Consider the following 23,406-nt stretch of genomic DNA (forward strand, 5'->3'; position numbering starts at 1 on the left):
ATGGAAGCCACTTCTGTTAGGATGAGGAGAAGGAAGGCTGGTGTGGGCTATAGGATGGGTCAGCCTGTGGGTATACCTGTGAAGGCTGGGCTTTTTATAGGAAACTCTGAGGGTTTGCTGATACACTTCCACGTTCGCCAGTAGTTCAAAGATGCTCTCTCAGCAACAGGTATGTCTGCAGGCCGTACACGTAGGTGGTGTTTCCCTTCCTTCAGATTATCTAGAGTCTGTTAGATACAGAAAATTACTACCTTGAAAATTCTAAATCATGTAACTGTCTACCAGTTCTAGGGCAAAGTACCAGGAAAGATAGTATGTGTTTTACTTTGATAAAGTGTTTTGAAATAAATTTAGTCAATCATACATAAATATAAAAATTTAGGTCTATAAGATGACATGCTAATATTCAAAATTTCAGGGACTATTTCTCTTATTTTTTTTAAACAATCTTTTTGGGTTATAATTTTATGCTGATTGATAGAAAGTTATCTTACATAAGCTAAAGAGTAATTTATATTTAATCATTAAAAGCTTGAGATTTTCTATCATTTCCCCTCAACAGTTTAAAAACCCTTTTGAACTGTTAGAGTTGCTGTGATCTGCTTATTGTTTGTGTTCATCCTAATCCTGGAACGTGATCTAAGCAGGGAATTGGAGGTAGCACAGGGTACCACATTTTTCAAAGCACTTTCACATGCATTTGCTCATTTACCCTGACATAGCTCTGTGAGATAGATGTGGTAAATGTCTGCATTCCCATTTTACTGATGAGACAGTTGAGGTTAAAGGATTTGTGACTTGCTCAAGTAGTCTTTCACATCCAGAGCTTCTGTACCTGAAGGAGCAGGTGACCAGGGTGGGCTGAGGCTCGAGTGGAGCACCCCAGATAGGCAGGGATGAAGCTCAGAGCAGAGGGTGGGCTCATGCCGCCCTTCACTCAAGGACCCATTTTCCTTCAAGAGTCCTGTACAGGGGGCAGCTTATCATAACATCAAGCCCATTTTTCATGTACCTACTCTAGAAGAAAATAGTATTTTCCCATCAAATACTAGAGATAGCTGGAAAAGTTGTCTTTGAAAGGCATCATGTGACAACTTTTTTCTCTAAGAGCCTCAAAATTAACAGAACACCTTAGATTCAGTATGATACTAATAAAAGAACCTGCTTCTAATCTAAACTACCAGATGAAACTCTGGTGAAGCTGGTCATAGGAATCCCGAGCTTTGAGAGGGCCCTCTGGTGGCCATACCTATAAAGTGCACCCACATAACTGCTTAAACTCTGAAAGGAGACGAGAAGTGGGAGAATTCTTCCTCACTTTAGGTGGCTGGTGGACTTGTGGAAGGATTGGAAAATGTCGGGGTTGTGGGAAGTGCTTTCCTGGGAGCACTGAGTAATGGGAGAGAAGAATAGTGTGTGTGTGACACCAGAAGAGAGTCTGTCATTCATTCATTTAAGAAATGCTTGTGTATCACCAGGGCCACAGATACTGTGCCTGGACTCAAGGAGCTCTCAGTTTGAGGGAAAGATGAGAAAAGACAAGAAAACCAACAATTTACATATACTGGGATAAGAGCCAGCATTGTTTTTGAAGTTTCAGGAGCTCCAGGAACCTAGGATTTCTTTCCACAGCACTGGAAGAAAATATAGGCTTTTTGTCCTTTTTTGCTCAGGATTGCACACAACTTTAGCTTCTATGTGAAGCTGTCAGCTATCCTGAGGAGGGAAACTGGTGAGAGATGGATTTCTGTATGAGGGAGTAGTTGGCCTCGGGCAAAGAAATAAAACTGAGGTTCTAGGAAGGTGACAGACTGGAACAGTTTCTGCAAAAGTGAGTGAGCAGGATTATTGAGTTAAAATGAGATGATAACGATGATGATGATGATGATAATAATAAATTATATTATTATAGTATATAATGTAGTATTTGTACTGAGAAAAGGGACAAAGAAAACAGTGACTGCACAGGAGGGACAGGACAGGGTGGGAAGATGATAGGTAGAGATATACACTAAGTCACCTGCCTCTGTGCCTTGATTGTAGCTTTAAGGTATATGGAGGTTGAGGAAGTGAGGGAGATGAGTCTAGAGCAGTAAACAAGAGCCAGAGAGTGAACATCTCTGTAAGCTGAGCTGAGGAGTTTCATATATCCCCTGGTTAAGTGAAGCCATTGAAGGATTTAAAGCAGGAACTGTAACTTGACTGATAGTCACACTATCCACTCAGTCAGTCAGCAAGCCCTGTGACTCCATCCCCTGCTTTCTGCTCCACCCTCTTCCTCCTTTCCCTTTCCCCAGTCCTGGTCCTCTCATCCCCAGGTCCTTTCCATACAGTGTATCTTTCGAACATGCCAATGAGTCCAAACCAGTCTCCATCTTAAAAAACTTCGGTGCTCCCCACTACCTATGGGGCATCCAAATTCCTTTTAGCATTGCATGCGAGGTCCTTCACAATCACTGGAGGCAGCAGGATATACACAACAAGCATGGAGCCTTGAACTCAGACAGACTGGGGTTTGAATCTTGCTTGGTCACTTAACAGCAGGCACTTTTTTTTTTTTTTTTTTTTAAGATTTTATCTTTTAAGTAATCTCTACATCCAATGTGGGGTTTGAACTCACACCCCCAAGATCAAGAGTCTCACACTCTACTAACTGATCCAGTCAGGCACCCCTACCCAGGCATTTTAAAACTGAATTCTCCTAATGCCCCCCTTACACACACAAAGTAGGTTTTACTATTATCATTCCCTTTTAGCAAATGGGAAACAAGACCCAAGAAGAGAATGAGTACTCAGTGCCCCAAGTAAGAGGAAATGCTACAAATGGAACCCAGGATTCTAGAGTCCGTGCTCTTAACCACTGCTCTTGACCACCTGCCTCCCATCTGTCACTTAACATCTAGAAGCCTCAGGCTCCTCATAGGCAAAGTCGAGATAGTAAAATCTGGAAGATGTTGTAAGGATTAAAGGAAATAATATAATGTTAATTTCCTTTTTTTAAGTTTATTTATTTATTTTGAAGAGAGAGAGTGCAAGTGGGGGAAGGACAGAGAGACAGAGGAGGAGAGAGAGAATCCCAAGCAGACTCTGCACTGTCAGCGCAGAGCCTAATACAGGGCTCAAACCCACAAACCACAAGATCATGACCTGAGCCAAAGTCATATGCTTGACTGAAACACCCAGGTGCCCCTAATTTCCTTCCTCTTAATGGTCAGATCCCAAACTACCTTTCCAGCTTCATCTTCTACCATTCTGTCTGCACTCCATCATCAGTGATACTCAACTCCACAAAACTCCAAAGACACACCATGTTCTGTAATGACTTCTCAATTTTATATATACCATTTCCTCTTCCCAGAACACTTCTCTCCTCCCTTCACTGCCTGAAAAGCCTGCATCCTCCCCTAGCTAGAGCAGGTCATCCTCCTTTGTTCCCATAGACCCTTCTGAACTTCTCCATCTGGGTCTCTGTGGCTTGATTTCAGGCCTGTTCTTTCAGGCTTTGGGAGGAAGGACTGACTTGATGCATCCCAGCTTCTAGTCTAGAACCCGATGTGTAGTAAGTGCTTAACTGCTGCATTAAATGAAAGAATTCACATAAATGGAGAGCTAGAAGGCTGAGTCCTCTGGAAAGAAAAGCAAAATGAGACATGAGGGACCCCAAAATGAGCTGGCAGAGAAGCAGACTACATTCACAAAAACTGAGCATCCAAAGATGTTGAATATCCAAAACCACAGGAAAAGCTAACATAGGATTACAATGGGCAGTGCTCAGAGAGTTCAGAGGGCAGTGAAGACAGTGATTCCAACTTGGGACCTAGAGTCCAGAGGGAAGATCTAAGGGGGAGAGGGACAAGGATGAAGGAGAAGAAGGAGACAGGATGACAGGAAGAAGAGTCTCAACTTCAGTCTGATTGGTGATGGATCAAAAGATGCTGGGTGAAGTAGCAAGAAAAAAGAGTAAAACTAGGGAGAGCCTGCAAGTGACAGTGGACCATTCAAAACCCATACTAAGCTGACAGCATCAGAACTTGAATTTGCCATTTGTGTTTCACTTGCAGATTCAAATCCTGAAATTCTGTCCCAGTGGAGGAAACAACAGTGCCTTTGATCAACTCTGTATTGGCCATTGTGGAAGGGACCTATTGGGGGAGGGAAATCCCTGTCTGGGAGCACAACCTATTGTTCTGGGCCTAGATGCCCTTTTTGGAAGTGCTGTTTGGTACCCAGGTATATCCTGTGGGGTGGGTCAGTACTGATAGTCCAACTAGCTTGAGAGATGTATTAGCTGAGGGGAGAATGACCTATTTTGTAGACGTGAAATCTCCATTTCTTGCCATTTCTGTAAATGTGAAGTGTGAGCTGTACCATTCTCTCCAAGAAAGGTATGTTTGAAAAATCTTAAAAAGAAAAACATACAAATAAATCCTAAGAGATCATAATTCCTGCCAGTCAAGTCGTGCTGCATGCACTAGGCCCAGGAGCCTTAACTAGGTTGTCTTCTTTTTTTTTTTTTTTTTTTTTTTTGAGAGAGAGATGGAGTGCAAGCAGGGGAGGTGCAGAGAGAGAGGGAGACACAGAATCCAAAGCAGGCTCCAGGCTGTGAGCTGTCAGCACAGAGCCCAAGGTGGGGCTCAAACCCACAGACGACAAGATCATGACCTGAGCCAAAGTCAGACGCTCAACCAACTGAGCCACCCAGGTGCCCCAACTGGGTTGTCTTCTAAATTCTCTCAGCCAGTCCTTGCTCTGGCTTCTAGAAACACAAGGCCTTCTTCTGGGAAGCCATTTAGGTGCTATAGGAACCCAAAGAACACATTCCCTAAACCCCTCACTCTGCTTTATTGTTCTCAATAACACCTACTTATTTATTTAACATCTGCTAGTCTCCCCTAGTAGATAAAACCTCCAATACCATGATGATCTTGCCTGGTTTGTTCTCTGCTTTATTTGCAGCACCCACAACAACAGTGCCTGAGGAATCTCAATACATTTTCATGGAATGAATGAACTAATGAATGAGTGAAGAGAATTTCAGAGAGCCTAGCTTCCTAGTGTTCTTTGGGTTTGTTGACTGAAATTGTCACAGAGTATTTGACTAGTCTTCTGTGGACTTCAATTCTACTTCTATCTGCCTGAATATTACTTCTATGACTTTTACTATTCATATGCTATGACCTAGAAAGTTACTAAAGGGAGGGTTTCTTTAGGGAAATATAGATATAAATTCAAATGGCTAATTACTAGCACAGGGATAATTAATGTCACTTTTGGTCTAGATAGTAGTGAAAAAATTTGTCAATCAGAAGCAATGTAAGACTAATGGCATGGGGCAAGTGTGTATGTGTATATGTACAGCTGCCAAAAGATGGCTGACAAATGCACTACTGGAAGAACTCTGGGACTTAATGGAGGTTTTCCAAGTACAACCAGTGCTTAGAGATGCCTTAAGCTCTGATGTGGGCTGTTGGAGGGATCTGGGGGTGGGGGAGTGGGAGCTTGCAACTGTCTTGTAAAAACAAGGAAGGCCAGCATCAATCTGCAGCTCAAGGGAAGCAAGGTTAGTAGAACAAAAGGATATGCAGAACAGCAATCAGCCAAGGAAGTCAAATATGACACAACTATCAGCATCTCAAACCTGTCCCTCCACTGCCAGTTCCAGTGCCCTGACCCTGCAGAAGTAGATTTAGCCTTCATAGGTCATCTTGGGTGCATCATTCAATGTTCTCTCAGTGGATGTTTGTTAAACACCTGTTACAGGTTGGGTACTATGAGATACTAGAAATGCAAACATGAAAAGAATACAGGCCAGTGAGGGAGAAAGACCTATGAATACTTGATCCAAACAGAATTAACATTGATAGGTGACAGGAATTAACTCTGAGAGCAGAGAGACAAAAACTCCGCCTGGAAGTGTCAGGCTAGACTTCCCTTGGACCACATTTAGGGTAAATCTTAAAGGGGAAGAATTCTAGGAAGAAGGAACACCAAGTAAAAAGGTGTGGAGAGGTGGTGCTGGGGGTACTTAGGGACATGGCTGGATTTCAAAGTGTGTGTGTGAGTGCCCACACAAGAACATAGGTTTGGGTATGTGTTAGGCTATGAGTCAAGGCAAGCAGTTGCCAGGTCCAGGGTTGTCCACTTACCCGTATCTACAGACAAGCTACACTGTTGGGATGAATATCTACTGTTTATGTAATCTTCCTTTCCAAGACCACAGTGGTAATCTGTCTTAACATCATGAGTAATAGAAACTGTGAGACTGTCCCTTGTCTGTTTTCTTGAAAGCATCATTTGTGTGATCAACATAAAAACTCTCTGGCTCCCTTGAACACAAGAAATGCAGGTGTATTTGGGTTGCTTGCTGGTAGTAGAATGCTTATAGGAAGAATAATTTAAGTTTCCAAGCATAGAAGTCGCCAGATGGTGATGGAAAAGGAAACACAAGTAGCATGTACTATCATACTAAGTCCTCAGTGGGGTTCAAGGGGGCAAGTAAAGGAATCGACAGTCTGCCAAGAACTTTGAACTCTTGTGAGTGACCCTGAAGAGAAATTTCACACTGCAGTAGCAGCTATGACTCTCAACCAGGCTGATAGCTTGTGAGAGGCTTGAAGCAGTTTACATTTAGGCAAAGGGGACTCCCCAAATTACAGAGAAAGTTCTAGGAAGCACTATAATGTTAATGTACAGACCTGGAATAGCTACTCTGTACTTCCTCTGTGAACATCCAGGCTAATAGATTTACATACCAGCTTTGACGACTCCCAGATTTATACCTCTAGATCAGATTGCTCCCATGAATTCCAAAACTTATACAATTGAGCTGCCTTCTCACCATGACCACTTGGATGTTTAATAAATACCCTTTTCTTGCCTCTCAAACTTAACACATTCAAATCCTAACTCCTGATTTCTCCCCCTAAACCTGCACATTCTTTGGAATCCACCATTCACCTTACTGCTCAGTATACCAAAGAATTATCTATTCTTTCTCATTCTACCAACGATTCATTAGCAAACTGTCAGTTTTATCAAGATACATCCAGAATTTGAACACTTCTTTTACCACCTTAGGCCAAACTACCACTATCTTTTATCTGGATGCTATAGGAACCTCCTAACTAACTGGTCTTCCTGCTTCTTCCTGTGTCCCACTCTTCATTGGCCAGGGGTCAGCAAATTTTTTTCTGTAAAAGGGCAGAGAGCAAATATTTTAGGCTTTGAGAATATGGTCCCTGTTGCCACTATTCAACTCTGTATTGTATGTAGCTCAAGAGCAGCTATAAATAATACATAAACAAATGAGCATGGCTGTGTTCCAGTAAAACTTAATGGACACAGGGGTGCCTGGGTGGCTCTGTCAGTTGGGCGTCTGACTTCAGCTTAGGTCATGATTTCACTGCTCGGGAGTTCGAGCCTCACATCTGGCTTTGTGCTGACAGCTCAGAGCCTACAACCTGCTTTGGATTCTATCTCCCTCTCTCTCTGCCCCTGCTCATGCTCTGTCTCTCTCTCCTTCAAAAATAAATAAAATTAAAGAAAAAACTTAATGGACACTGAAGTTTGAGTTTCATATAATTTTTATGTGCCACAAAATATTTTTCTTTTGGTTTTTCAACCATCTAAAAAATGTAAAAATCAGTCCTAGCTAACAGGTTGTATAAAAAGGTAGTGGGCTGAATTTCGTCTATGGGCTATAGTTTGATGATTCCTCGTCTAATATCAGGACAGAAGTCAATGATTTTTTAAATAGTGTTATTGAAATATATTTAATGTAAAATGTATTCACATATATAATATGAATGATAAAATCTCCAATTTAAATTGTACAGTTCAATGGTTTTTAATGTGTTCACAGAATTGTGCAATCATCACCACAATCTATTTCAACATCCTAAAAAGTTAACTCTGCACCCATTAGCAGTCATTGCCAATCCTGCCCACCCTAGCCTTCCCACCCTCTACTTTAGTGCTAGGCAACAGCTAATCTACTTTCTGTCTCTATAACTTTACCTATTATGTACATTTTATATAAATGGAATCATACAATATATTTGAGCCTGGCTTCTTTAACTTAGCATAATGTTTCAAAGTTTATCCTTGTTGTTACATGTATCAGTACTTCATTCCTTAAAAATTTTTTTAGGGGGCGCCTGGGTGGCTCAGTCGGTTAAGCGGCCGACTTCGGCTCAGGTCATGATCTCGCGGTCCGTGAGTTTGAGCCCCGCGTAGGGCTCTGTGCTGACAGCTCAGAGCCTGGAGCCTGTTTTGGATTCTGTGTCTCCCTCTCTCTGACCCTCCCCTGTTCATGCTCTGTCTCTCCCTGTCTCAAAAATAAATAAAAAAACGTTTAAAAAAATTTTTTTAATGTTTATTTTTTATTTTATTTTTTTTTATTAAAAAAAATTTTTTTTTCAACGTTTTTTATTTATTTTTGGGACAGAGAGAGGCAGAGCATGAACGGGGGAGGGGCAGAGAGAGAGGGAGACACAGAATCGGAAACAGGCTCCAGGCTCCGAGCCATCAGCCCAGAGCCTGACGCGGGGCTCGAACTCACGGACCGTGAGATCGTGACCTGGCTGAAGTCGGACGCTTAACCGACTGCGCCACCCAGGCGCCCCTTAATGTTTATTTTTGAGAGAGAGACAGAGACAGAGTGTGAGCAGGGGAGGGGCAGAAAGAGAGGGAGACACAGAATCCAGAAGGCTCCAGGCCCTGAGCTGTTGGCACACAGTGCGATGTGGGGCTCGAACTCTTGAACTGCAGGATCATGACCTGAGCCAAAGTCGGATGCTCAAATGACTGAACCACCCAGACACTTCACTTCATCTCTTTTTATTGACAAATAATATTCATTTGTATGGATGGATATACATTTTGTTTGCCTATTCATCAGCTGATGAATATAAGGAATGTTTCTACTCTTTGACTACTATGAGTAATGCTGCTATGAACATTTGCCTACAAGTTTTTGTGTGAACATAAGTTTTAATTTTTCTTGGGTATATACCTAGAAGGGGAATTAACTGGGTCACATCATAACTCTTTAACTTTTTTAGAAACTGTCAGACTGTTTTCCAAAGAAACTGTACAAATTTACATTCCCATTAGCAGTGTATGAAGGTTCCGATTTCTCCACATCCTTGCCAACACCTGTTATTGCCTCTCTCTCTCTCTCTCTTATTTACTAATCTCTTTTGAGAGAGAGAGAGGGAGGGAGGGAGAGGGGCAGATAGGGAGAGAGAGAATCCCAAGCAGGTTTGGCACTGTCAGTGCACACTGGGCTCCATCTCAGGACGGTGAGATCATGACTTGAGCCGAGATCAAGAGGGAGGCTTAACCAACTGAGCCCCCTAGGCACCCTTAGCATGTCTTTTTGATGATAGCCATCTTAGTGGTGTGAAGTGATATCTCATTGTGGTTTGCATTTGCATTTCCCTGATGGCTAACTATGTTAAACATTTTTTCATGTGCTTATTCCCCATTTGTATATATTCTTTGGAGAAATGTCTACTCAAATCCTTTACACATTTTAAAATATGATTGTCTTTTTATTGTTTAGTTGTAAGAGTGCTTTATATATTCTGGTTACAGGTCCCTTATCAGATATGTGATTTGCAAATTTTTTGTTTCATTCTGTGGGTTGTCTTTTTCACTTTCTTGATGGTGTCCTTTGAAGCACAAAAGTTTTTAACTTTGATGAAGTCCAATTTATCTATATTTTTTCTTTGGTTGCTTGTGCTTTTGGTGTTGAGCAATGGTAAGAAACCATTGCTTAACCCAAGGTCCAGTAATCTTTTAAAACTTAAATCTGATCAGTTTACTTCTTTAAGTATCTCCCAAAGCTACCTATAACATTTGGAATAGATCTTATATCTTTAATGTGGCCTATAAGACTCTGTAAGATCTGCCCCCTGGCTTCCTCTGACCTCACCATCTATCTACCTTCGATCTTCTACCTTTCATTGTACCAGCCTCTGAGATTGCCTCTTTCAAGTCACTCTAACCTCAGGGTGTTTTTATGTGCCTTTCCTTATGCCTGGAAGCTCTTAACTCAGACATCAGCATGACTTACTTCTCCTGCAGGTTTTGCTCAAATGTTGCTTTGTCATTGAGGCCCACCCTTACCACTCTTTCTAAAGGAGTAGCTTCCTTGGTCTCAGTCACTTGCTATCTCCTTTCCACATACTACACATTTGTACATTTAAAAACAAGCAGGTTAGATATAAATGTTTTATTCTTTCAACTAAGCTCCAATACTACAAGGGCAGTGACTGACAGAATAAAAACTACACGCACAAAAAGAAAATCATATAAGCACATTCTGAAACCTCAAGAAGTCCTACAATACAGAAATGCCCTCTTCTTTCACTATTATACATGAAGCACTGCTCTATTCTTCATAGTATTTACCTCTACCTGACATTGTATGGCTATATGGTTCATTCCTGTATCTCCAGTGCTTGGCCCTTGATTGGTGCTCAATACACAATAAATGTTACACTTGGAATCAAGTGTAGATAGATTCTGAGTGTAATAGATACTGAGTGTGTCCTTTGGAGGCCAAAGCTACAGACTGAAAGGAGGTAGAGTGGGCAGGTGAAGGAAGGGTGGGAAAAAGAAAGAGTGGAAATGTGGGGGGATAAGGAGTGGTAGAGAGTATAGCAGCAGTGTGAGACAAGGTGTCTGTACTCCAGAAGCTTCCCATCTCATTCTGATGGTTTGCTCTTCTACATGGCTTTCCAAAACCTACTGTGTAACAGAAAATTCTGAGTACGATATGTGATCTGCTGAGTGTGTAGTAACTTTAGTTACTTTAGCCATTAGTTAGCAGGTGGCAGAGTCGCATTTTTTTTACTAGGAGTTAAACCTGAGGGATGCTACAGTGAGGAGTGCCAACACTTAAGAACAGTTTAGATATGTGCTAATATGATAGCCATTAGCCACATGTGACTACTGAGTACTTGAAATGCAATCATCTGAATCTGAGATGTATTATAAGTATAAAACACATCAGATTTTGAAGATTTAGTACAAAAAATGTAAAATATATCAGTTTTAAAATACTTATTACATGTTGAAATGATAGTATTTTAAATATATTGAGTTAAATAAGATATATTATTAAATTTAGTGTCACTTTTTAATTTTTTAAATATGGCTACTGAAAGTTTAAAATTACTTGTGACATCTTATTTTTATTGGTTCATACCATGTTTTTCTTAAAGCCCACAGGAATAATTTCTGGAACCCAAAATGTTTTCAGTAAATACTGGCTGAATGAATTAAATTGGGCTGCCTGAGGAAAGTCTTTAGACTAATAACTAGAAAATTCCATTTTCTCCAAGCAAAGCATCTGTACATTTATGAAAGAACCTGAATATATGGGCAGGCCTTAGCAATGGGGAAAGTGATGGAAATGTGTGAGACTATTGATTTGCTTGAGATGGCCATTGATTCTTCAGCTGTATTTATACTCTTCTTCAAAGAATAAACATCACTTCAGTTAGCCCAGCCTAAATGTTTACTTCTTTGAAAACACTATTTCCAAAACATAAGCACTTGTTTTATTATATCTTTTAGGGAGGCAGATCCACATGATTCTTCAAATACTTCTGCTCACACAACTTGGAACTTGGGAACTGGACCAGCTCATTGCCCTCTAAGTTGCTACATCCCATTCTGAAGTTGCTTCCCAGATAGATGTTGTTTCAATGGGAAGTGAGAACAGGAAAGGACTTAAAGGGCTTTATAAACTGTTTGTAGAATAGGCTTGTGTTCTTTAAAATGGTTCAAAAATTGCTTTGATCTCTTTGATTTTCTGCAATGAACAAATGATTCCCTTCTTTTCCTCACAAAATGGTGCCTTGGCATAAAGTCATCAGTAATCCTGACATGTGAGGCCATTTAAGTAATTTTGAAGCCACTTGTAAGCAATTCTAGCACTCCACTCCAGGGGTAGTTGAAAAAAATTTTGTTTCAGGTGGGTAGCTTTAAACAAATAAAAAGAAGGGGTGCCTGGGTGGTTCAGTCGATTAAGCACGATTCAGTTCAGGTCATGATCTCATGGTTTCATAGAATCGAGCCCCACATCTCCCTTGAGACTCTCCCTCTTTCTCTGCCCCAGCCCTGCTTGCTCTCTCTCTTTCTCTCTCTCAAAATAAATAAATAAACTTTAAAAAATAAATGAAAAGAATACTACCATCAACTTGCATTGGAGTATGTGAAGGGTTTTGATTTCCAAATACATAGTAACTTATGAAAAAAACATTAAATTACTTAGGAATATCTATAAAAACACACAGTATGAAATGTTCTTATTCCTATATGACCCAAACATGCACTATTTCAATTTTCTTCTAAGATGTGTTGGGGAGGCACAGTTGGTAGTACCCTAAGCTGAACTGTGACTTGCTGGCTCAGTGCTTGTGGAGATGGAGTAAACAACACTTTGTCCAGACAGTGGAATTAATATGGAGCATGGCCAATGGTCCTTTCTAGCCATAATATTTAGCTTTTCTAGTTAAAAAAAAATCATTGTCCAAAAACTAAGAATAAACTACTTAAGAGAAGCCACAGAAGTGGTTTCTGTAGTTAGGAGGAAAGTTAAGATTCAAGAAGAATGTTAAAATAGGATTTTCAAAAGTCAAGGGCACCCTCTCAGCAGTTGGTTAAGTCCTATCCTGGGTCTGTGGTGGGTACTGGTATAGATAAGGCAGAGTCAGGATGAAAGCCTTTATTCAGGACATGCATTTCCAGTGTATTATTTATTACTTTAACTCACTCATCACACTTCCCCATTAAGAGGGTCATCCCAGAAACCAGTATTTGAAAGGACACAACATTTAGTGCTATAAGGCCTATGTTACTGATCACTCCTGGAAGACAAGAGTATCTTACCTGCAGCAAAGGCATCAGCTGCAAACCCAGTGCTTGCTCATAGAGTAAGTTCAGTTCAGCACAACTGGAGAAGGAGAGTTTGGAGGTGTAGAGGTAATAGTGCACGTGCCTAAATGTGGAACCATCTCTGTCAATGAATAGCCTCTGGCTTTCCAAAGAAGTCAAGGCTGAAGCCTCTTTCCACAGCAAGGAGTCTGGGAACTGAGCAAGTTTACTTCTGGGAACTGAGAAATGCCAGCCCCCAACGTTGAAATGAAACAAATCCTCTGCTGATTCATGAGGCATGCCAGGCTCCTCCTAAAGGGAGAATGAAAACAGAGCTATGCAAGAAAAAGAAACAAAAAGCATCCATACTGAAATGGAAGAAGTAAAACTATCTCTATTTGTAGATGATGTGATCTTGCATATAGAAAATCCTAAGGAATTCACTAGAAAATTATGAGAAATGAACTCAACAGGGTGAAGGGTATAGATCAATATATCATCAATTGTATTTTTATATACTAGCAATGAACAATCCAAAAATGAGATTAAGAAAACAATGTATCAAAAAAACAAAATATTTAGGAATACATTTACAAAAGAAGTGTAATACTTGTACTCTGAAAAGTTCAAAACACTGTTGAAAAAATTTTTTTAAATTTTTTTAATGTTTTTATTTATTTTTGAAGGAGAGAGACAGACAGCATGAGCAGGGGAGGAGCAGAGAGAGAGGGAGACACAGAATTTGAAGCAGGCTCCAAGCTGTCAGCACAGAGCCCGATGTGGGGCTGGAACACACAAACTGTGAGATCATGACCTGAGCCAAAGCCAGACGCTCAACCAACTGAGCCACCCAGGCGCCCCTGTTGAAAAAAAAAAAAAATTTAAAGACCTAAGTAAATGGAAAAACATCTCATATTTATGAATCAGAAGACTTAATACTGCTAAGACTGCAATACCCTCCAAATTGATCTATAGATTGAACACAATCCGTATAAAAATTACAGCTGCCTTTTTTCTGCAAAAATTGACAAGCTGATGTTTAAATCCATATGGAAATACAAAGGACGCAGAATAGTAAAAAAAAAAAAAAAATCTTGAAAAAGGAGAACGAAATTTGATGATTCATACTTCCCACTTTCAAAACTAACTAAAAAGGTATAGTAATCAAGATAGTGTGCTATTAGTGTAAGGAAACATATGGTTATGAATTTGATAAGGGAGTCAAGCAATTCAATGGGTAAAGAATACCTTTTCAAAAAATGATGCTAGGACAATTGGACATCCACATGCAAAAAGAAAACCAACCAAACTAAAAACCCTGCCTCACACCATACACAAAAATTAATACTAAGTGGACCAAACCTAAAAAATAAGAGCTAAAAATATAAAACCTTTAGAAGGAAACACAAAATCTTTATAATCTTGAATTAGGCAATGCTTCTTAGATAAGATACAAAATGACAAGTGAAATAAATAAAAGTCCATCAAAATTAAAAATGTTTGTGCTTCAAAGGACACCATCAAGAAAGTAAAAAGACAACCCATATGATAGATCAAAATATTCACAAATCACATATCTAATAAAGAACTTGTATTTAGACTACATAAAAAACTCTTACAACTCGAGTGCCTGGGTGGCTCAGTCAGTTAAGCAGTTAAGCATTCCACCTTTGGCTCAGGTCATATCTCGTGGTTTGTGAGTTCAAGGCCCGTGTTGGGCTCTGTGCTGACAGTTCAGAACCTGGAGCCTACTTCGGATCCTCTGTCTCCCTACGCTTGCTCCCCCCTCCACACTATTCCCCATCCCCCACCGCTCTTGCTCTTTATCCCTCTCTCAAAAATAAACATTTTTTTTTTTAAAAAGAACTCTTACAATTCAATAATAGAAATAAGATGAACAAGCAAATTTAAAGGGAGGCGGGTAAAAACTCTAAAAAGACATTTCTCCAAAGTAGATACACAAATGTCAATAGCACATGAAATGATACTTAACATCAGTAGGTATCAGGGGTATGCAAATCAAAACTTGCAGTGAGATACCACTTCACCACCCAGTAGGAGGACCTGAATCAAAGTGATAGGTAACAACAAGTGTTGACAAGGACTGGAGAAATCGGAACTCCTTTACACTGCTGGTGGGAGTGTAAAATGGTGCAGCTGCTCTGGAAAACAGTTCAGTGGTTCCTCAAAATGTTAAATACATAGTTACTATATGGCCCAGCAATTCCACTTCTAGGTATAAACTCAAGAAAAATGAAAACCTAGGTCTACACAAAAACTTACAGACAAATGTTCATAGAAGCATTATTCATAACAAACAGTAGAAACAACCCAATGTCAATCAACTGATGAATGAATAAACAAAATGTAGTGTATCCATACAATGGAATATTATTTGTCAATAAAAAGGAAGTACCGATATGTGCTACAACTCAGATGAAACCTTGAAATGTTATGCTAAGTAAAAGAAGGCCAGCAACAAAAGACCACATATTACATGATTCCATCTATGTGTAATGTGCAGAATAGGCAAATTTGTAGAGAGTAGATTAGTGGTGGCTCAGGGTTGGAGAGGTTGTGGGGGAAATGGGCAGTGACTAGTAACAGGTATGGAATTTCCTTCTCAGATAATGAAAATGTTGTAAAATTGATTGTGGTACTACTTGCACAACTCTGTAAATATACTAAAACCCACTGGACTGTAAACTTTAAAATGGTAAATTGTAGTATGGGAATTATATGTTAATAAAGCCATTTAAAAAAGAGAATTATGAGCAAGGCACTCCCCACCCCACTGAGCGTATGCAGAGCTCTCTTGGGGTCATACCTGCAGAGACATCACATTATTGAGGCCATAACAGGATAGCTGAATGCTGTGGTTTCCTTTTAATATACAGAAAGACAGCAAAGATCATTAACCTTCTTCAGCTCATTGTTAAAAGTTCAAGGTTATCTATTCGTAAGTGAATTGTCTCTTTTGCCTTAAGATGGCCTAGCTTATCAACACTATAGAAAAGTAGAACATATAAACATACAAATCATCAAACATACACATCATCTGTTTCAGATTTTAAAATAAACACTCAAGGAGCACTACTCTTGTAAACAAAATTTAAAAGGTGGCAAATAGTACATAAAAATAATAAAAGAACCATAAAACAATTTTGAATTCTAGGTAAAAATTATGCATGCTGAAGCAAGTGGGGTGCAATGTACTGATATTACAACATTTTGAAATGCATCAAAAATCAATGTGGATTGATAAAGGGATAAATACATGGACATGTGATAAAACATACACAGCAAAATGTTAACTATAGAATATAGGTGGTGAGTATATAGTTCTTTCAACTTATCTAAATGTTTCAAAATTTGCATTAAAATGGTGGGGGGAAAAAGTGTTAAAGAGGTGGTTGTTTAAGAAAGGAAAAGCCCAACAAAACCTGCATTTCCTATTTTAATAGTTGAGGAAGGCAAATAAATGCATGCAACAAAGAAGGGGGTAGAGTTCTTTTATAATAAACCTGGTCTAAATATTCATATATAAAGAAGAACAATTATATATGCCATATTTGAGCCTAGAAGAGTTAAAGGGGCCATGAGAAAGATTACAAATTTTTTAATGGTGCCATGATTCACAGAACCAGAGGAAGAAAAGCCCATCTAATGAGCTAATCTAGGCTTTTGAGCCCTGGTCTTCCTAAACATGGCTAAGACTGAACATGACAAACTGATGGTAACTAAGGTCCCCACCTAGACCAGAAAGCATAAACATGCAAGGACTCTTGATTTTACTTTCTGTTGTCCTTAAAGGTGACTAGCTGGTTGAGAGCTCAGTGTAAGTGCTCCTAGTGTATGGATTTGGGCTGCCAGAGAAAACCCACTAGCTCCTTGAAGCTGAGTCACAGTTCTGTTCTCCTCTTTTGTTATTAAGGATAGGGTTTGACAGGGGCGCCTGGGTGGCTCTGTCGGTTAAGCGTCCGACTTTGGCTCAGGTCATGATCTCCTGGTTTGTGGGTTTGAGCTCCGTGTCAGGCTTTGTGCTGACAGCTCGGAGCCTGGAGCCTGCTTTGGAATCTGTGTCTCCCTCTCTCTCTGCCCCCAACCCACTCGCATTCTGTCTCTGTCTCTCAAAAATAAATAAATATTTTAAAAAATTAAAAAAAAAAAAAAAAGGATAGGCTTAGGGGTTGTGGAAGGGGGGATGGGCTAATTGGGTAAGGGGCATTAAGGAATCTACTCCTGAAATCACTGTTGCACTATATGCTAATTTGGATGTAGATTAAAAAAAATTAAATTAAAAAAAGGCTTTGACAAGAGTGTATTGGCTCAAGAGCTTGCCTCCTTCTTACACATATATGTCCCATCCACAGGTGAGCTCTCAAGAGGTGCCCGCTGAAGTGAAGGTAGGAGTTAAGGGTATGGCTGTTCTTTCTAGAGTTTTCTTCCCAAAGACTGCACAGGAGTTTGTTAGAACTATCCCAGTCTGGGAAGAGCCCTCGGTCATAGGCAAGCTTGAGGATCTGTAGTACTTGAAGGGCAAAAGGCTTCTTGTCAGACTGACTACAGGAAATGGGGTAGCCCTAGCATAATCATCTCTACCCCATTCCAAAGAGTATCTCTCTTTTCCACACTGATCCCTATTTCCCAAAGAAGCGCCTTCCAAATCAATTTCTAGAGCTAGACCTAGCCCATGATCTAAAGACAGGACTTCAACTCCCCACAGCCAAATTCCCCAATTTGGGGCTCCCTCCCTATCATGCCTCAGAGAGCTGCCTCCCACTCCCTACCCCAATCCTTCAGATCTGGACACCGCTTCATTCACACGGCCGTCACTGCCTGGCCTCAGTGTCAACAGCTCCAAGCACTGAGATATGAAGACCTTCACCTCTCCAAGAGGCACACCACCAACCCCTCAGACCTGAAGTTCCCCAAATCCTCAGAGCAGAACACTTCATCCCTCAAAACAGGAGCATTCTTCCAGTTCCTCAGAGCCAGCCCCCACATCCTACAAAGCTGGGGCCATAACCTACCCCACGTCCCAGAGCTACATCCCTAACCCCAAAGCTCTAATCCTCGACCGCAACGCCACCCTATCTGCTTTATTGTTTTTGGCGCCCCCGCCAGGGATGGCTCCATACCATAGTCGGGACTCCTGAGGCTGGCGGGCAGGCGCGTGACCTAGGCAATAACGGCCCGGAGGAGGTCGGCCGCTCGCGCGGGGGGCGGGGCCTGGTAGGGGGCGGGGCCTGGCGCGAGCCAGCCTGTCTCGCGGGCGGAGACAGGTGAGAGGCGGGCAGGGATGGCGGAGCAGTGGGATCTGGACGAGGAAGGCGTCCGCCGCCTGGGGGCGCTGACCCTGGAGCAGCCCGGTAGGGCCAGGCTGGGAGGGCTTGTGCCGGGAGTTTGGGGTCGGAGGCTGAGGGGAGAAAACTGAGGTGGAAGCTGGGAAACCTGAAGTGGACGCGGGCGAAGGGTGGCGAAGGAGCGGTCCCTGAGGCGGAGGAGAGGTTACTGAGGCAAAAGAGTTACACTAAGGTAGAGGTGAAGGAAGTAAATAACCTGAGTCTGGGGAGGAGGGCGAGAAATTGAAGGGGAGGAATGGAGTCTGAAGTGGAGAAGGAGAAACTAGATTAACGGGACACTGAGGCCAGGAACACAAAACTGGACAGAATCTGAACTAGCGGAAGAAAACGGAGCCCCAAGAGGGGCATTGATGGGAGAAGGGACGTGCTGAGAAGCGACTTTGAGGTCGTGGTGCTCCTGAGGAGGCACGAAGGGAGTTCATTTTGGCATTTTCTGAAATTTCAGACCCAGGAGGGCTTTTCCTGTTTGGGGCAAAATGGAAAAGGGTGTTTCCTTCATCAACCCTTCTCTTCGTCCAGTCTCAGCCTCAAGAGCTTGGCCATTTCTTTAGTCCACCAGGATGCGTGGCACTCAGAAAGGGGCCTGTTGTGAAAGCAGTGGCAAGCCGCTCATCTTTCAGGGCGCTTATGGCAGTGCCCCAGCCTTGACTTCGTCCTGGAGGTGCAACTGGCTGAGTGACTGCAGACCCCACCTTTGACCTGGGGTCTAACTCACACAGATTGTTTTCTGAGTTTCTAGGAATAGAAATGTTGGGAAAGTTATCAGCATTCCTACTTCAACTTTTATTCTTACTAAATTTACTGTATCATTAACGCCACGTCCTGAGTTAAACGCTTCCCCTCCCACCTCCTGCAATATTTAATCCCCATAACAAACCTATAAAGCAGATGCTGTTATTGTGCCTGTTTTACAGGTGGTTTAAAATTTAGGTTTAGACTTCTGCCCAAAGTTGCCCAGCCCAAAGTGACACAGCTGGGGTTTATTAACCCAGGACTCTTGAGTCCAGAGCCTGTGCTTTAACCATAACAAAAAGTTGCCCTTCTTGCTTCCTCTAGTACTTTTTATTTGTGGGGTATGACATAATTTGGTTTTATTTTATTTAAAACATATTAATTAGAGGCACCTGGGTGGCTCAGTGGGTTAAGCATGTGACTCTTGATTTCCTCCCAGGTCATGATCTCACCCTCATGAGATCAGCCCTCGCGGAGCACCACCTCCCCCCACCAACGCCAGGGGTGGAAGCTGCTTAAGATTTTCTCCCTCTCCCTCTGCCCCTTCTCTGCTTGTGCTATCTCTCTTTCAAAAAAATTGTTTATTATTTAAAATTTATAAAAATTAGGGCATGCTAGTAACAAACATTACATGAGTGAACAAAGAGGGTGTTAATTTTTCCTTCCTCTGGAAATCCCTCCACCCCAGCCAAAGGTAACTGTTTGGTGTGTGTATAAATAGACTCATGCAGATATTTCAGGTTTAGCTTTTCTTTTCCAAACTACTTTGAACTCCCCTATTTTACAAGTTAGGTAAGAAAAGCTTTATTGGTTTGATATGCTTCTGTATTTTTCTTGCCTTTTAAAAATATATTGATTCGGTTTTATTTGGTGGAGGGGCATGTACTTACATTCTCTAGCTAGAACAATATATGGCAGATTTTTTGTTATTTTGTTTTTGTTTGTTTCCCAGTTTTATTGCAATCATGTGAATAACAAAATTAATTGTGCTCATTCTGATAATTCAAACAATGCAAAAGTATCTAAAGTGAAAGAATATTATTCCCTCTCCCTCTTTCCATACCTTTTCCAATATTTATAGAAACGTATACATATAGTTTTTTGTTTTTTTTTTAAGGAATAAGAGCATATATATTCTTTGGAAATTTGCTTTTTTTAAAACCTATCAACAAAACAGACATTTTTCAATTAAATTAATGTGTTGGTATATGCATTATAAAATTATGTAAGAAATCACAGTGGTCATCTTTGGAGAGAAAGGCTTTTACTTTTATTCTGTACTTTTCTGTACTGTTGGAATTTTCTGGCTACTCTTTCTTTTTAATGTCCAAAGGGATAATCTTGTGGTGCAGTTACAGATTGTGTTGTATGTTTGTTTTTTGGTATATTTCTCTGTCCTAAAAAAATTCCCATAAATGTTTAAGTTATCCTTTGTCATGCAGAAAGTTTCCATCTTAAGGTAAACAAGTTTATTTTTCCTTATGATTTGTGATTTTTGTGTCTTATTTATGCAGTTTTTCCCTACACTGATGAATATTTTTTTTTCTAAAAATTCTGCAGCTTTGCTCTTCACATTAAGTCTAATCTACCTGGAATTTATTTTTATATATGAGGTGTGACTTGGTATAATTGTGTTTTTTTAATACTGATAGCCAGTTTCTCTGGAACCTATTTATAGTATCTCTGCTGTATTCCAAGTTCCTTTGTAAACATGGGTCTATTTCTAGGCTCTCTGTTCTGTTCCACTGTTCTGTTTGTCTATTTCTACACCAATATCATCCTTTTGTAACTATCATGGCTTAGCAGTAGGTTTTGATTACACTTTACTTTCCTCTTTTCTCCTTCAAAGTCATGTAGGCTATTCTTGGTCCTTTATTCTCATTTAGAATTTTAGAATCAGCTTGTCAGTTTTCATGAAAACATTTTAAGCAGGGGTGTGTCCTGATCTAATACTTATTTTTAAAATATGACTCTCACCCATTAGAAGTCTGTTAAAGTCCTCCAGATAAGAGATAATGAATAGCTTGGACTGGGAGGATGACAGTGGAGATAAAAAGAAATGAACAGAGTCAAGGTGTATTTTCTGGGTAGACCGGACAGGATTTACAAAAAAAAAATTGAATATGGAACACAAGGAAAGGGAAGATTCAAAAGTAACACTTAGCCTTGGCTTAAGTTATTGCTACATGGATGATGGTGCTATTTAGAGAGATCTCTCTAGAGAGCAAAGACTATGGGAAAGATTGGTTTGGGGAAGGGGAATCAAGAGTGCTGTTTTAAACATGTTAAGCTTAAAATACCAACTAGACATTCAAATGTGAGAATTTTAGTAGGCAATTGGATATACAAGTCTGGATCTCAGAGGAGAGAAGTTGGGGTTAGAGATGTAAATTTGGGGAGACATTAGCAAATAAATAAGTGGTATTTAAAGCAATGGGACTGGATGAACTCACCTAACTAGAGAATATAGATGGAGAACAGAAGAAGGTTTAAGACTCATTTTGGGGCATTTCAGTGTTTAGAGGCTGAATAGAGAGGGAAGAACATGGTGTCTTGGAATTTAAGAAATGATAGTACACCAAGGAAGTAATAGCTGTGCCAAATGTTATTGACAAGCTAAGAAAGCAGAGAAGTATCTGTTAGATTTGGCAACATGGAATTCATTGGTCACTTTAAGGGGGTTTCTGGAGAATGGGGAGGAAGGCCAGCCTGGGTTGGTATGAACAGGGAATGATAGGGGTGCCTAAGTGGCTCAGTCAGTTGAGCATCCAACTCTTGATTTAGGTTCAGGTTATGATCTGATCAAGCCCTGAGTTCATGGGATCGAGCCCTGAGTAGGGCTTTTTGCTGCTTGGGATTCTTTCTCTCCCTCTCTCTCTCTCTGCCCCTCCCCCTTTGTTCTCTTTCTCTCTCTCAAAATAAATAAGCTTAAAAAAAAAAAAAGGGAATGATATGTGAGGGAGAAGAGAGAGTGAAGGTAAGAACCTTTCCTGAGAAATTTGGTTATAAAAGAGGACCCAAAAGTAGAATATTAGTTGAGGGATATGATGTGGGATCAAGAACAAGTTTTTTAAAGGCACGATATACTAGAACATATTTGTATGCTGCTAATAATTATTTGGTAAAGAGAGAAAATATATAATTATATACTTTTTTGGCTTTAAAAAATAATTCCATTAATTTATTATATAGGTAATATATTGTTTTAAGTTTATTCATTTTTGAGAGAGCAAGAGATGGGTAGCGGCAGAGAGAGAGAGAGAGAGAGAGAGAGAGAAAGAATCCCAAGAGAAAGAATCTGATGGTGCAGAGCCTGACTAGGGTTGTGATCCCACAAACCATGAGATCATGACCTGAGCCAAAATCAAGAGTTGGACGCTTAACTGACTGAGCCACACAGGCACCCCACCTCACTCCTATTTCTGCCCACCCCTAAGTCTGTCTTCTACGTGGATGATGAACAGACTGAACTTCTAAGACATAGACATGATTAAGAGCTCCTTTCTTTCTTTTTACTATTATCTTTTTCAGAATGTCCTGTAGTTGTAGTCATTTATATGTAATTTCTGACAACCAGTAATCTTTTAAAAATTTTTTTTGAAAAATTTTATTTATTTTTTAAGCTTATTTATTATTTATTTTGAGAAACAGATCATGTGTGTTAGTGGGGGAGGGGCAGAGAGAGAGAGACAGACAGAATTCCACTACCGATGTAGAGCCCAACGTGGGGCTCAAACCCACAAACCATGGGACCATAACCTGAGCCAAAATCAAAAGTTGGACACTCAACCAACTGAACCACCCTGGCGCCCCTAAAAAGTCTTTTAATTGAGATAATTGACATATACCATTATAAACTAGTCACCTTTTTCAGAATGTTATATAGTTGGAATCATACAAGTAACCTTTTCAGACTGGCTTCTTTCACTTAGCAATATGTATTTAAGGTACTTTCATGTATTTACATGGCTCAATGGATAGCTCATTTCTTTTTATTGCTGAATAATATTCCACTGTGTGGAGGTACCATAGTTTGTTTATCCATTTACTTAATGAAGGACTTCTTGGTCACTTCTAAGTTTGGGCAGTTATAAATAAAGCTACTATAAACATTCAGGTTTATGGATTTAAGCCTCTATGTATAGGTGCTATAAACATAGAGGGGTCTGTGTGGACATAAACTTTCAAGTCACTTGAGCAAGTATCAAGGCACATGATTGCTAGATCATTGGGTAAGCTGTGTTTTGCTTTATCAGACACTGCCAAGCTGTCTTCCAAAGTGGCTACACCTTTGCATTCCACCGGCAATGAATGAGAGTTCCTGTTAACCCATACTATGGTCTGAATATTTGTGTGCCCCCTCTCCATTTGTATGTGGAAATCCTAATGCCTAATGTGATGATATTAAGAGGTGGGGCCT

General features: G+C 40.4%; 2 protein-coding genes across 16 annotated transcripts in view; one reads left to right on the plus strand and one right to left on the minus strand.

Annotated features, from left to right (window-relative positions):
• Nucleotides 1–18,097, minus strand: part of KCTD19 (potassium channel tetramerization domain containing 19) — a 31,399-nt gene extending 13,302 nt beyond the window's left edge. For 3 of the 5 annotated variants that reach the window (XM_042968466.1, XM_007090279.3, XM_042968464.1), the window contains exons 1-4: nt 17,679–17,724; nt 15,716–15,771; nt 12,904–13,200; nt 77–227 (exon numbers count right to left, since the gene is read on the minus strand). In XM_042968466.1, coding sequence (XP_042824400.1) covers nt 77–227; nt 12,904–13,200; nt 15,716–15,771; nt 17,679–17,709 — 535 coding nt within the window. In that variant the 5' untranslated portion in view covers nt 17,710–17,724. Of the gene's footprint in view, nt 1–76; nt 228–12,903; nt 13,201–15,715; nt 15,772–17,678; nt 17,725–18,029 lie in introns of those variants that run through there. The other 2 variants (XM_042968465.1, XM_007090278.3) reach the window with 2 other exon arrangements.
• A 57-nt stretch (nt 18,098–18,154) lies between these two features.
• LRRC36 (leucine rich repeat containing 36) overlaps nt 18,155–23,406 on the plus strand; it is a 58,285-nt gene continuing 53,033 nt past the window's right edge. For 8 of the 11 annotated variants that reach the window (XM_042968328.1, XM_042968324.1, XM_042968322.1 and 5 more), the window contains exon 1: nt 18,156–18,260. In XM_042968328.1, the coding sequence (XP_042824262.1) occupies nt 18,191–18,260 (70 nt within the window). In that variant the 5' untranslated portion in view covers nt 18,156–18,190. Of the gene's footprint in view, nt 18,261–23,406 lie in introns of all 11 variants that reach the window. The other 3 variants (XM_042968331.1, XM_042968332.1, XM_042968330.1) reach the window with 2 other exon arrangements.

The sequence above is a fragment of the Panthera tigris genome, chromosome E2, assembly GCF_018350195.1.
Source record: "Panthera tigris isolate Pti1 chromosome E2, P.tigris_Pti1_mat1.1, whole genome shotgun sequence".
Taxonomy (NCBI): domain Eukaryota; kingdom Metazoa; phylum Chordata; class Mammalia; order Carnivora; family Felidae; genus Panthera; species Panthera tigris.